Source organism: Oncorhynchus clarkii, chromosome 27 (assembly GCF_045791955.1).
Source record: "Oncorhynchus clarkii lewisi isolate Uvic-CL-2024 chromosome 27, UVic_Ocla_1.0, whole genome shotgun sequence".
Lineage (NCBI taxonomy): Eukaryota > Metazoa > Chordata > Actinopteri > Salmoniformes > Salmonidae > Oncorhynchus > Oncorhynchus clarkii.
Window position 1 is genome coordinate 3,116,630 of NC_092173.1, and position 15,574 is coordinate 3,132,203.

At 42.6% G+C, this 15,574-nt stretch overlaps 1 protein-coding gene across 1 annotated transcript in view; it reads right to left on the bottom strand.

Annotated features, from left to right (window-relative positions):
- Window positions 1-10,618: 10,618 nt before the first annotated feature.
- Window positions 10,619-15,574, bottom strand: part of LOC139385646 (salt-inducible kinase 2b) — a 74,314-nt gene continuing 69,358 nt past the window's right edge. The window contains exons 13-15 of the mRNA XM_071130877.1: window positions 13,939-14,049; window positions 13,613-13,707; window positions 10,619-13,520 (exon numbers count right to left, since the gene is read on the bottom strand). Of these exons, the coding sequence (XP_070986978.1) occupies window positions 12,950-13,520; window positions 13,613-13,707; window positions 13,939-14,049 (777 nt within the window). The 3' untranslated portion in view covers window positions 10,619-12,949. The remainder of the gene's footprint in view (window positions 13,521-13,612; window positions 13,708-13,938; window positions 14,050-15,574) is intronic.

The following is a 15,574-nucleotide window of genomic DNA, read 5'->3' on the forward strand; positions in this document are numbered from 1 at the left end:
TTACACATTGGTTTAGTCAATGGACTGCTTACAAGGGGCTGGATTCAATCCATATCGCTGAAGTTCAGCACTCTAGCATGATTGAAATTTTAAAGTTAATTTCTGATTGAGCCAACATACACAGTGTTTACCGTGAATGCAGTCTCTGCTAACGTGGGAACATGGCCTTTAAATTTCTATCGCCCTGTAAAGCAGCGCTATTGATTGAATCCATCCCAAGGTAAGAAAACCAGTATGTTATTTTGTAATTTGGTTGAACTATCCCTTTAAGCCTATTGCCAGTGGTGGAAAAGTACTCAATTATCATACTTTAGAAAATATAAAGATACCTTGATATAAAATGACTCAAGTAAAAGTCATCCAGTAAAATACTACTTGAGTTAAAGTAAAAAAGTATTTGGTTTTAAATACACTTAAGTATCAAAACTAAACGGAATTGCTAAAATATACTTAAGTATCAAGAGTAAAAATAATTTAAAGTTCCTTACATTTAGCAAAACAGGCACAAATGTCCTTTTTCATTTTTATTGACGGATAACCAGGGGCACATTACAACACTCAGACATCATTTACAAATGAAGCATTTGTGTTTAGTGAGTCCGTCAGATCAGAGGCAGTAGGGATGACCAGGGATGTTCTCTTGATAAGTGTGTGAATTGGACCATTTTCCTGTCAAAATGTACCCAAGTACTTTTGGGTGTCAGAGAAAGTGTATGTAGTAAAAAGCACATTATTTTCTTTAGGAATGTAGTGAAGTAAAAGTAGTGGGGGTATATGTAAAGTACAGATACCCCCAAAAACAACTTAAGTAGTACTTTAAAGTATAGTTACTTAAGTACTTTACACCACTGCCTATTGCCCTAAAAAGAATGCTTAATAGCAGTTCTACTTTGAAAGTGCTTTATAGACCAAAACTAGCCTTTTAATCTTTTGTCTGGGAAACCTGCCCCAGAACGTTGCAGATAGACTTATAATACATTAAAGTGACATGTCCAATTCTACAAGATGACAATCATATTTGTTCTGGGTGGGTCATACATCTCTCTCTGAATGTCCTGTGCTGTTGCTGATCCTGAACTGGCCCCAGAGGTGTATTCATTAGGAACCAAACAGAAGCAAACTGTACAAAACAGGCAGGGATGTAACTGAATTTGCTCAATTAGAATCTCTCTGTTGCAAAACGGTTGTCAATCACCTCAAAGTCAATTTAGGGACGAATTGATTGGGACTTACTGCAACTTCACTTAGATGACGTCAAATAAGAAAAAGTGTATGATGATAATGATTCTGGAATTCAATCAATTGCAGATATAGGATTTCCAAATTTGTACAACAGCATGGTCTAGATGAAAGGAGTGGGACAGTGATAATACAGGAGTTGTAAAAATGAAATTCTTTAGTGATAACTATGCTTTTTGAGGCTGTTCTGACTTAGCATAGTGAATAGCGGCATAGTGAATGAACTATGTTTCAAGTTGGCCTTCATATTCAACAGTCAGCAGAGGGCGAATTCATGTTGAAGGAGAGAGTTTTTTATTTGCCACTTTCACTTGGTTGTCACACTGAAGGGTTACACACGGGAAGACCCTGGCGGCACATCACAAACACCACTTCCGTTGTTATAAAAAGAGCACTCAGGCATTTAAACACTCAACAAAGCCATCGCATGAGAGATCATTAGAATGGGAACGCTTTTTAATCTCTCAAAATCTCCATCAGCCTACATAACCCACAGCCCACCCCCGATTATAGCTCATCGCTGTTATAGGCCTACACGTTATGCAAAGGTTAGTCTTTACGTCACATGGTGGCATAACAGTACTGTACTAGTACATGGGGAGTGTTGGTGGTTTATAATGGCATGATAGGGAGCCTGGAGCAAAGAGGTCACAGCTGGACACTGTTCAATTTATGCAATAATCCTCCGCACTTGATTCCCGAACATAGACTTATTTGGAGATTTAATGTGCCTGAAGCCTAAATAACAGTTAAATAAGACCTTTTTAAAAGTATGTTTGTTTTGATTCAATAGTATTAGCCATAATTCATACAGGAAGCCCAGCGCTACTGAATGGAAGGGTTATGGATTCTGTTATCTCTTGGATACTAGTAATTGAAACCGTCAAACAGTCAGAACAGCTGTAAACTTTGAGGAAACTAAAACAATGTCGCTGGCTCCTCTGAAACTAGATAAAGTAATGATGACAGGTACTTCAGCTCAGTGGGGGAAGAGACGTCCTCCAGTTGGTTTCTCTCAGTGACAAATGACAAAGGTAGAATTTTTACTAAAGTCACTCTGCCCTCAATCTGTCCTTTCTTTCTCACGCATCTGTCTGGAGTAGGTTATTCTGTCTCTCTGGCACGCTCGACCATCACAAGCAGAAGTGCCTCGCCTCTGTTTCTGTGGGGGCACTGATGGACAAATTCAATATCTTACAGTTAATTCTGTGTGAAATAAACCATACAATATTTACTGTATAATATATTTCATTATAAGTTGGGTGGTTCAAGCCCTGAATGCTGATTGACTGACAGCCATGGCATATCAGACCGTATACCACGTGTATGACAAAACATTTATTTTCACTGCTCTAATTACATTGGTAACCAGTTTATACAGTGCCTTGCGAAAGTATTCGGCCCCCTTGAACTTTGCGACCTTTTTCCACATTTCAGGCTTCAAACATAAAGATGTAAAACTGTATTTTTTTGTGAAGAATCAACAACAAGTGGGACACAATCATGAAGTGGAACGACATTTATTGGATATTTCAAACTTTTTTAACAAATCAAAAACTGACAAATTGGGCGTGCAAAATTATTCAGCCCCCTTAAGTTAATACTTTGTAGCGCCACCTTTTGCTGCGATTACAGCTGTAAGTCACTTGGGGTATGTCTCTATCAGTTTTGCACATCGAGAGACTGACATTTTTTCCCATTCCTCCTTGCAAAACAGCTCGAGCTCAGTGAGGTTGGATGGAGAGCATTTGTGAACAGCAGTTTTCAGTTCTTTCCACAGATTCTCGATTGAATTCAGGTCTGGACTTTGACTTGGCCATTCTAACACCTGGATATGTTTATTTTTGAACCATTCCATTGTAGATTTGCTGAAGAAAAGCAGGCCCAAACCATGATGCTGCCACCACCATGTTTGACAGTGGGCATGGTGTGTTCAGGGTGATGAGCTGTGTTGCTTTTACGCCAAACATTAAGTTTTGCATTGTTGCCAAAAAGTTCAATTTTGGTTTCATCTGACCAGAGCACCTTCTTCCACATGTTTGGTGTGTCTCCCAGGTGGCTTGTGGCAAACTTTAAACAACACTTTTTATGGATATCTTTAAGAAATGGCTTTCTTCTTGCCACTCTTCCATAAAGGCCAGATTTGTGCAATATACAACTGATTGTTGTCCTATGGACAGAGTCTCCCACCTCAGCTGTAGATCTCTGCAATTCATCCAGAGTGATCATGGGCCTCTTGGCTGCATCTCTGATCAGTCTTCTCCTTGTATGAGCTGAAAGTTTAGAGGGACGGCCAGGTCTTGGTAGATTTGCAGTGGTCTGATACTCCTTCCATTTCAATATTATCGCTTGCACAGTGCTCCTTGGGATGTTTAAAGCTTTGGAAATCTTTTTGTATCCAAATCTGGCTTTAAACTTCTTCACAACAGTATCTCGGACCTGCCTGGTGTGTTCCTTGTTCTTCATGATGCTCTCTGCGCTTTTAACGGACCTCTGAGACTATCACAGTGCAGGTGCATTTATACGGAGACTTGATTACACACAGGTGGATTGTATTTATCATCATTAGTCATTTGGGTCAACATTGGATCATTCAGAGATCCTCACTGAACTTCTGGAGAGAGTTTGCGCCACTGAAAGTAAAGGGGCTGAATCATTTTGCACGGACAATTTTTCAGTTTTTGATTTGTTAAAAAAGTTTGAAATATCCAATAAATGTCGTTCCACTTCATGATTGTGTCCCACTTGTTGTTGATTCTTCACAAAACAATACAGTTTTATATATTTATGTTTGAAGCCTGAAATGTGGCAAAAGGTCGCAAAGTTCAAGGGGGCCGAATACTTTCGCAAGGCACTGTAGATTTGCAGTGGTCTGATACTCCTTCCATTTCAATATTATCGCTTGCACAGTGCTCCTTGGGATGTTTAAAGCTTTGGAAATCTTTTTGTATCCAAATCCGGCTTTAAACTTCTTCACAACAGTATCTCTGTTGATGCTCTCTGCTCTCTCATGATGCTCTCTGCGCTTTTAACGGACCTCTGAGACTATCACAGTGCAGGTGCATTTATACGGAGACTTGATTATACACAGGTGGATTGTATTTATTACCATTAGTCATTTAGGTCAACATTGGATCATTCAGAGATCCTCACTGAACTTCTGGAGAGAGTTTGCTGCACTGAAAGTAAAGGGGCTGAATAATTTTGCACGCCCAATTTTTCAATTTTTGATTTGTTAAAAAAGTTTGAAATATCCAATAAATGTCGTTCCACTTCATGATTGTGTCCCACTTGTTGTTGATTCTTCACAATAAAATACAGTTTTATATCTTTATGTTTGAAGCCTGAAATGTGGCAAAAGGTCGCAAAGTTCAAGGGGGCCGAATACTTTCGCAAGGCACTGTAATAGCAATAAGGCACCAAGGGGGTTTGCGGTATATGGCCAATATACCACAGCTAAGGGCTCCGCATTGCATCGTGCATAAGAACAGCCCTTAGCCGTGGTATAATGGCCATATACCACACCTTCTCAGGCCTTATAACTTAATCCTACAACTGTATCTAATTAAGGGTGCCCTGATCAATAGGCATGACGCTTCTGAAGTGTTTCTTCTTATCGTGTATAGACTACAGTTTTAATACATAAGTCATAGCCAAGCATATGCTCTCGTTCCATGTAAAAAGAAGACACAGACGTCGTCCATGTACTAAGGATCTTGTGTAACTGATGAGCAGTAGTCAGTGTAGGTCTCGGTCGGTCTTAAGGTGTTCTACTTTATCTGGCCACCAGAAGGTCAGAGGCAACCCTAATCCCAGCAGGCACATGACCTAGAATGAACAACCTTGTATGGTCATGTCTGCGACTCTATAACAGACATATCAGTAGTAGGTCAGGCTAAAGGGATCTTGGTCAGGCTAGACAGGTATTTTTGATCAACTATCTTCTCATGTGGAGGCTTCTTTTTTCATTGTCAGCTATATCCATCTTCCATCGGGGCCGTGTTCATTATGGCATGCGACAGAACATTTTTCGTTTTGGAATGGGGAAACTAAAATGTCCCTGTTTCCGTCTGTTTTCTTTTGACTGGTACCCGCTTCTCAGTGTAGCTTCAACTGACCCCAGAGGGTTAAACTGATGAGTACTCTGACCTCAGCTGGAGAGCAGAAGTATGCTGTGGTCCTTCACCCGTCGTCATGGCAACCATTGATTTCAGTTTTACCAGCATGATCAGAGGGTAGAGTTCTAATTTGGAAGACATAATATTGAAAAGCCCCGTTTATACCTGGTGTTAACATGTGTCCTGTGTCATCTTGTCCCTGTTCTGATTGTGCCCACATTTTTAGACCGGTATAGACGATCAAAATAAACGGCTGTGAAAATTTCGGGTAAAAATTGATTGGTTATGAAAGCTCAGTTGGCAGACCTTAGTGACAGTCCAGTGGGTAAATTTTACAGGTTCAAGTCAAATAAAGAAAAGGCTCGCAGGGAGGTAGGTTGGAGGTGGATGGAGAGCATTAAATGCGGCTTGCGACACACAAGGTCGACCAGTTCGAATGCTAATGCAGCTTTTGCTTTCCAACCTTACCCAACATACTTAACAAATCACATTTCTATTGACATTCTAAACAATTGACTAACTGAACAGCTTTATGTAACTGAAACAAATAAAAAAACAGTGGTTCACTCCCCCCTGCTAGCGCAGTGGACTACGCACTGCGATAGGGACCAAAAGGTCACAGATTCTAATGTTGCTGATGGCTTAAAAAAAACAAAAAAACACATTGTGATGGACATTGTGTTTATAATCATGACAACTTAGTGTAGCTTACACTTACATCAGTGAATGAAGTAGTCTGTTTGGAATGTAATCTATTTGAAGAAGGTAAAATGGGTATATTCATTGAGTTTCGAGTGTGCTTTCACAGAATAGCATTGGCTAAGGCACAAATAGCCAATTAGATGTGCTCATCTAGCATGCACATGGATTGTGTCCAGGAATACCTGATGGATCTCAGATTCCTTGAGCACATTAGGTTGTTCTGCGTGTTCCTACAGGTAACACAGGGTTTCTGTACATCTTAACTACAGGTAACTGCCAGAATAATGGAAACACTTGCATAAATGAGGGATACAAAGTACACTACATGAACGTCGAACGTCTCATTCCAAAATCATGGTCATTAATATGGAGTTGGTCCTCCCTTTGCTGCTATAACAGCCTCCACTCTTCTGGGAAGGCTTTCCACAAGATGGGTGTTTGATGGGGTTGAAGTCAGAGCTCATTGCAGGCCAGTGAAGTTCTTCCACACCAATCTCGACAAACCGTTTCTGTATGGGCCTCGCTTGGTGCATGGGGACATTGTATATAGACTTGTTTGTACTGTTTTATTGACTGTATGTTTGTTTTACTCCATGTGTAACTCTGTGTCGTTGTATGTGTCGAACCGCTTTGCTTTATCTTGGCCAGGTCGCAATTGTAAATGAGAACTTGTTCTCAACTTGCCTACCTGGTTAAATAAAGGTGAAATAAAAAAATAAAAATGGTCATGCTGAAACAGGAAAGGGCCTTCCCCAAACTGTTGCCACAAAGATGGAAGCACAGAATAATCTAGAACGTCATTGCATTGTAGCGTTAAGATATCCCTTCACTGGAACTAAAGGGTCTAACCTGAACCATGAAAAACAGCCCCAGAACATTATTCTTCCTCCACCAAACTTTACAGTTGGCACTATGCATTCGGGCTGGTAGCGTTTTCCTGGCATCCGCCAAACCCAGATTAGTCTGTCGGACTGCCAGATGGTGAAGCGTGATTCATCACTCCAGAGAACGCGTTTCCACTGCTCCAGAGTCCAATGGCGGCAAACTTTACATCACTCCAGCTGACGCTTGGCAATCTTAGGCTCGTGTGCAGCTGCTCGGCCATGGAAAACCATTTCATGAAGGTCCCAACGAACAGTTCTTGTGCTGACGTTGCTTCCAGAAGCAGAACTTGGAAGTGAGTGTTGTAACCGAGGACAGGCATTTTTTCTTCTTCTGATGGTCCCATTCTGTGAGCTTGTGTGGCCTACCACTTCACGGTTGAGCCGTTGTTGCTCCGAAATGTTTTCACTTCACAATAAAAACACTTATTGTTGACTGGGGCAGCTCTAGCAGGGCAGAAATTTGACTTTTTTGGAAAGGTGGCATCCTATGTGCCACATTGAAAGTCACTTAGCTCTTCAGTAAGGCCTTTCTACTGCCAATGTTTGTCTATGGAGATTGCATGGACGTGTGCTCGATTTTATACACCGGTCAGCAACGGGTGTGGCCGAAATAGCTGAATCCATTCATTTGAAGGGGTGTCCACATACATGCATAAAAATGCTTACTAGGCCATTATTTTGGCTACCATGGCTATGCCCTCATAGGATGACAATGACCCCATTCACAGGGCACGTGTGGTCACTGAATGGTTTGATGATCATATGCCACGGCTGTCTCAGTCATCAGATCTCAACCCAACTGAACACTTATTGGAGATCCTGGAGCGGTGCCTGAGACAGCATTTTCAACTACCAGCAACAAAACACCAAATTATGGAATTCATCGTGGAAAAATTGTCACATCCCTCCAATAGAGTTCCAGACACTTGTAGCATCTATGCCAAGGGGCATTGAAGCTGTTCTGGCTCGTGGTGGCCCAACGCCCTATTAAGACACTATGTTGGTGTTTCCTTTATTTTGGCAGTTACCCGAAGTTGTAACTAGTCTGAATGGGATTACAGGCCTGATTGGATTAACTGTATTCCTGCTCTAGTTTTATGGTAAATCTGTACTGGGGACTAAGGGACAGCTAGGCTAAAAGCCAAGTGATCTCATCATCCACTTATGTGGAGGTCCTCACAAACGGTAACTTTTAAACTGCACTCTAGTCATGGCTCAGCAGGCTCACTCTACTGTTTTGGTATATACAGTCGTGGCCAAAAGTTTTGAGAATGAAAAAAATATTAATTTTCACAAAGTTTGCTGCTTCAGTGTCTTTAGATATTTTTGATGTTATATCGATGTTTTGTTCCCCGAGCCACTTAGTTATCACTTTTGCCTTATGGCAAGGTGCTCCATAATGTTGGAAAAGGCATTGTTTGTCACCAAACTGTTCCTGGATGGTTGGGAGAAGTTGCTCTCGGAGGATGTGTTGGTAGCATTCTTTATTCATGGCTGTGTTCTTAGGCAAAATTGTGAGTGAGCCCACTCCCTTGGCTGAGAAGCAACCCCACACATGAATGGTCTCAGGATGCTTTACTGTTGACATGACACAGGACTGATGGTAGCACTCAACTTGTCTTCTTCGGACAAGATTTTTTCCAGATGCCCCAAACAATCGGAAAGGGGATTCATCAGAGAAAATGACTTTACCCCAGTCCTCAGCAGTCCAATCACTGTACCTTTTGCAGAATATCAGTCTGTCCCTGATGTTTTTCCTGGAGAGAAGTGGCTTCTTTGCTGCCCTTCTTGACACCAGGTCATCCTCCAAAAGTCTTCGCCTCACTGTGTGTGCAGATGCACACACACCTACCTGCTGCTATTCCTGAGCAAGCTCTGTACTGGTGGTGCCACGATCCCGCAGCCGAATCAACTTTAGAAGACGGTCCTGGGGCTTGCTGGACTTTCTTGGGCACCCTGAAGCCTTCTTCACAACAATTGAACCGCTCTCCTTGAAGTTCTTGATGATCCGATAAATGGTTGATTTAGGTGCAATCTTACTGGCAGCAATATCCTTGCCTGTAAAGCCCTTTTTGTGCAAAACAATGATGACGGTACATGTTTCCTTGCAGGTAACCATGGCTGACAGAGGAAGAACAATGATTCCAAGCACCACCCTCCTTTTGAAGCTTCCAGTCTGTTATTCAAACTCAATCAGCATGACAGAGTGATCTCCAGCCTTGTCCTCGTCAACACTCACACCTGTGTTAACGAGAGAATCACTGGCATGATGTCAGCTTGTCCTTTTGTGGCAGGGCTGAAATGCAGTGGAAATGTTTTTTTTGGGATTCAGTTCATTTGCATGGCAAAGCGGGACTTTGCAATTCATTGCAATTCATCTGATCACTCGTCATAACATTCTGGAGTATATGCAAATTGCCATCATACAAACCGAGGCAGCAGACCTTGTGAAAATTAATATTTGTGTCATTCTCAAAACTTTTGGCCACGACTGTATAGGCTACAGTAGACTTGAGTGGAGCAATAGGAGGGAAATGCAGCAATGTGGGGGGCAGTGCACTAATGGGTGGACATGGCATCTCTGGGTTCACTCAGTTCAGTTGCCGGGGTGCATCATTTGCTAATCCATATCCAGATAACAAATAGCATGGGCATCAGCCTAGTAAGGGGAGCAATGCTTGAACAAATCGAATAATAACCTCTGAAGCTTGTTTGTGTTGACAACAATCCAGTTAGCAACTGAGACGGACACCGATGGGAACGGGAACTGGTTGGTCTAGTTATAAGTGGAACTCCTGTAGGCAATCCAGATGTAATTCTAGACAAGAGAACCAAGAGGGATATAGACTCCAGTCATGTCGAGAGACCTTTTTGGGAAAAGTGGAACCATTCACTCAGTCCGAGTCTCTATTCACACCCATTCCTGGGCCACCTTGATAAAGCATCTCAGAGGAAGAGTGCTGATCCAGGATCAAGCTTGGCCTTTTAGATCATATGAATATTATATTGACAGTGGGACCTGATCCTAGATCAGCAGCGTTATGAATACAGGCCCTGATTTACTCCACACCTAGCGATGACAAATGTACCGTGCAGGTGAGGGCGGACATTTCACTCCAGAAGTTTAGACCATTAACTCTGGTCCAATCATGTCATTAATGAATTACTCACATCACTAGGACTGAGTCAATGGTGTTAAAATGAACCCTGAACATACTTATCAACACCATAATGACGCCACATGGCCATCGGTTAAGAGTGTTTTCACAAAACCCATGCCACATTACCGATCAATTTGGATGTTGAACCGAGTTTGGGTAATGAAGTGTTATTAATAACTGACAATGGAGACCTTGGATATTTTAGCTGAAACGATTTCAGGCTCATGTACTGTGTGACTCAACTGTTTATTATAAAAGGGCTACGTGTGATTCACCCATCCAGTTCATTACTTTACGCCTACACAGGTTATACTGGTACAATAGAAGATCCGCTGATGTCCCTATTTGGGCTGTTGTAATGGAATCTGAAATAGTGAGCTGTGTTTTGGGGAATGACAGTGCCTATTATTCAACCATGGCCATAAATATATTCATCGTTGGATCCAACGCAAGATCTGCGTAGTCAGATTATTCGGGGGAAAAAGTAGATGAAGAAATACTCACACGCACGTTGTTCGATAAACCTTTTTTTTAATCTCAACAGCAAGTTAGCTTATGTGTGGTCAACATCAATGAAGGTAAATATAAAATTGGATTTTCTAAAGACAGGCGTTTGTCAGCAGGAAGTGAAATTATGATACTGAAACACATCCACTCCTAATCTTAATTATTTTCTTTACATCTTCAACTATTACTTAGAAATATTGCTATAATACTTTTTTAAAATGGCATATACTGATGGACCAAAAAAAAGCACTGTCAAGAAGCTAAAACCAAGAAGCTCCTAACTCCACATGGTGTGGTTGGACAGGGAAACGTCTGAGGGGACTTTGGTTTCGTACCTTTGTAAAAACCTGGGTCTACTTATTTCCGGAAAGGATCCCCCAAAATAAAAACATAACGGGAATTAAAACTAGAAATAAATACTCTAATCTTCAACAAAACAAGTAAAAAAAGGCACACTGAACACTATTCACACTCAACACAATATTTGTTGCATCTTGAGAGCACTCAAGTCTCTAAACCCCTTTTTTTTTTTTTTACAAAGCACAATGAACAACCAATAGTGTTATTCTCTGCTCTTTCTTTGATAGAACCAAATGTTTTGTGTCCATTTATTGGGATAACAGAGAGTGAATGGTTCCCTCGCTTTTGTTTTAGTCTCCCGGGGAAGCAGCAGACTAGGCTAAACACCATTCTGACTACCACCACCACCTCGCTCTCGCTATATTTCCTTTTTTTTACCTTGTAAAAGTGCTCCAGTAATTCAGCTTCCACAGACAATCCTGTAGTCTAGTCTATGGCAGTGTCCCAAATGGCACCCGTATACCTATATAGTGCACTACTTTGACCAGAGCCCATAAAAGCAGTGTAACTATGTAGGGAATAGGCTGCCATTTTGAGAAGCAGACTTTGCCTCGGACCTCGACCACTTCTGTTTTTCATCCTATTTCATGAAAAGTAGAGTTCTATTTCTTCATCAGAGATCTGTATGCTTCAAGTAGATTCAAAAGTGAAGTGTTCATTCTAAGCTTGCTGTGAGAGAGCCACTGTGAAACTTCACACAATTAATCCAGTGTTGTGTGACTAACGTTCCGTTCTTACATTTGTCTTTTCCTTCATCTCATTATACATATTTTTTCTACAGCAACCTTTAGGTTAGAGAAACACATTCCTTCAGAAACCCAGTAGGTATTTAGGTATATTACACCACAGAATCATGAACACGGTTAGGCCCACATCAGCTGCACATCCCAGAAGGTATAAGGACACGATCTGGAGATAAAACCCTCACCTAACACTAGTGCAGCAAACTGATTTGATGGGACTTAACTTATTCCTTTTAGCGCCTAGTGAAGGGCTTCCCAAACGGATTTGTGTGGTTCGTTGGAAATAACTACCCCATTTATAAGGAACATGAACATAAATCGTGTTTCTCTTCATTAAATATAGATTGGAGTTCTGTTTCTGTATTTTTTTCTTCCCTTTTATCTGCTTCAATGGGATTGGTGGGGGGGGGGGGATTATCTCACGATTACGTCATCGCTGTCTACGCGGTGATGAGCTGTCACTGTGGATATGTTGGCTTTGAGTCATCATACTGGAATTCTCCCGAGAAACGTCACATTAAAGTACGACTTTCTGGTGAGGAAGTCGCCCGTGCGGCTCCCTAGTCCCAGATGGATATATTGCTTCAATATTGACGAACACTGCACTTATCACGCGCGCATTAATTCATCACTTTGTCTCTTGTTCGTTCCTTGTTTTACTATGTCAAACACGCAATGTGTCTTTGAGAGTTCTTGTCCTATTTCAATACTAAATAGCATGGTTGTCGTTTGGATTGTGCTTTCGGTAAGCCAAGTTCCGTTGTGCATGTCTTCCAAACGACCAAACTGTGCTAAGTCTTTTTTTTTACCGTCCAGCTCTTCTCGACGAGGCTGCTGTCAGCTTTGAGGCAATTTGTGTTCCTGTGGAGCGATATCACTTCACACGTGACACCTCCCATCATGGCAACATCCATCCACATATACCCAGCCAGCCAGCCATGCTGGCACGCCCTTATCGCCCAGGCAGTCACCAGGCCTGGGTCCTAGCATAGGGCTGATGGGAACAGAGGAGTGGGAAGAAGGGAGATGGGGATGATTTTGGTAGAAAGGTTCTGAGGTTGGTTCACCACAACAACAAAAATAGTATTCATTGATACAAAAAAAGAAGAAAAAAAAAAGAAAACACTTTCCCATGTACCTTGACCCCCATCTCCACTCCATCATATCTACGACATAATGCTGTGTAGGTTTTCAACTGTCGGTAATACCGCTTTCTCCCCACAGTTCCACCGGCTTCAGTTCACCAGTACGAAGCCGTGCTGCGAGTCTACAGTCTCCATCATCTCGCTGTCCAGAAAGGAGTCCTGGAGTTCGGCGGGGAGTGCTAGCCCCTCGTACCCGGCCACAGGTGCCTCTCCTGGGCCAGGCGGGTGTGGCTGCCCGGGCTCCAGGGGGAACTCGTATTGTTCTGGATAAAGTGCCTCTTGAGGGGAGTGAAACTGTCCCTGCTGGTCACACAGCTGGTAGCTGTAGCCCAGGGCCTCGGGGTGGTGATTCTGCAGCTGGACGGCCATGCCGGGGGGCATGAGTACTGGGCTGAGGTGGGAGTGAGGGTGGGGGTAGTGGTGGGCCAGGTAGGTGTCGTAGACCAGGTTGTCGCTGGGCTCCATGAGGGGGCTGAGGGCCTGGGTGTAGGGAGGGGAGGACTGGGAGCTGCCCTGCTGCTTGTGGGCCCCAGCCATTGCCCCCTGCTGCTGTGGAGGGGCCCCTGGGTCCCCTGGATAGGAACCCTCTACTATCTGCATCTGGTTGAAGTAGGTTTGGAGGTGAGTCTGCTTCTGGAGGTACATCCTCTTCTGGTGCAACCTGAAGATAAAGTGATATAGGTTATAGAGACAACCAGGAAAACAAGAAGTCGGTGGGATCTGTTTGATAAGTGTGAATAGCTAATAATGTACCTATGCTCCTGCAGCTGTTGCTCTAGACTCCGAGGATTCTCCTTACAGAAGAGCTGGCAGCTAGCAGGACTCACATTAGCCATGACACTAGCTTTCTGTAACGGAGAGAGAGGGACATATGAGGGATTCAATAACTATATCTTACCAGTCTCAAAATGTGCCATCCATAATCATTGATAGGTATAAAATGACGGTGAAATTGAGAAAATCTTACAGCGATGCAGACAAACTAACATTTTATTAGTCATTGTTTAATTGTAATTGATTACTCCTTTAATAAATATTTGAGATACATACAGTATAAGACAGATTGAATGGTGTAGTACCTGTAGTCTGTGCGTGAGATATTGCGTCTCGAGACTTTGTCTTCGGGACAGTAGAGGTTGGGCGCCACCCTGGTATAAAGCCAAGTTATCCTCGTGCTTGGATGCCTCTCCCTAAAACGCATAATACACACAGAAGAGTTCAGAGGAGGTTACACTCACAATCTCACTGGGTTACAGACGAAAAGCAGATAACATTTTTGGCGACCAAATTTACCCGGAGGGGAAAAAAACCAATCCCGTTGTAAAAGATTGCTTTTTATTCAGTCAATGGAAATACATTTGACCGTCATGCTTATCGGTCTTTAGGGTAATTTGCTAAATTTAGGGGAATTCATTTGGGAGTGTGCATTTTCGTTAGTCACAATTTATCATACGAGCACAGCATACACAGCCTATTTTGAGCGGAATATCACTTGTCAGACAGCACTAGACCTGCTGCTGCGGTTCCTCAAGCACGTTGCTGCTGGAGTGAAACATGCTTTTATAAGCCCAGTCATTGCACAATAATTCTATATGCAATCGCATGTTAAAAACAGTTTTGATCGCCATGATTAAAAAAAAGACCTACTATTTTTATTTCTCAACTGGTAATTGAAGCACGCCTTCCAATTCGCCATTCAAGAGCATAGGCAACGGTAGGCAGGCTATCAGCACATCACCCACCACTTTGCAATGTGAGCTGGAGGCAGTATGCATTCTGAAAACATATACTTCATTGTTTGAAACCTGAATGTTTTACGTCATATTACGAGGCATGTCTTACTTTGCTTCAAAGTAGCCTGGTCAAAATCTGTCAATTGAAACCAGCATTTCTCACCTGTTCTACTGGCTTTCATATATATTTTCTTTCATTGTCCAGAGGCCTCCTTGTCATATTAGCAATACATCCTAGTTGCGGCATCTTTAGATTCCCCCTCATTCTAAGTTTCTAACTGAGATTTTCATCACCGTCACATATGCGCTGTTTAGAATGGTGTTTCATCACAGGAGTTGCACGTTCTGTCAAGATGAATTACCATAAGATAAACGTGATCTCTGTCATTCTGAGCACCGTTGGTGGACTCCCGAACGGGTTTACGCACCCAATGCATATGGGTCCGGTACATTTTCTCAAATGGAAAGGAAATCCAAATCTTCCCGGTCACGTTGTCCCAACGGAAACCCTGACGTGGAGGCGCGCACCTTGAAAACACACACTCACACAGCTCCACTGAGTAATGAAGTCATTACCACTCTTGTATACAGGGCCAGTGTGTTGCTGTTGTTGTTTTAATGTTGTTGCTGACTGTGTATAGTGATTGTGTGGGAAACAACTATAGGGACCTTGTTGACAGACAGGCATGCTGCCAATAAGCCCTTTCGACCACTAGGGCTTTGTCCCAAATGGCACCTATTCCCAATCCCTATTAGTGCACTATTTTCGCCCAGAGCCCTGGTCAAAAGCAGAGCACCAAAAGGCTAGGGTGCCATTTGAGTCACAGACTAAGCCTCTGTGTATATACCACAACCAACCAACCAACCAACCACACACACAGGCCTTGTGTTGACACGCAGCAACCACAGGACGCACTGTTCTAGGGCAAGGGAGATGGATGTACCGATTCACAGATGGATCGTGCCCTCTCTCTGTCCGTCT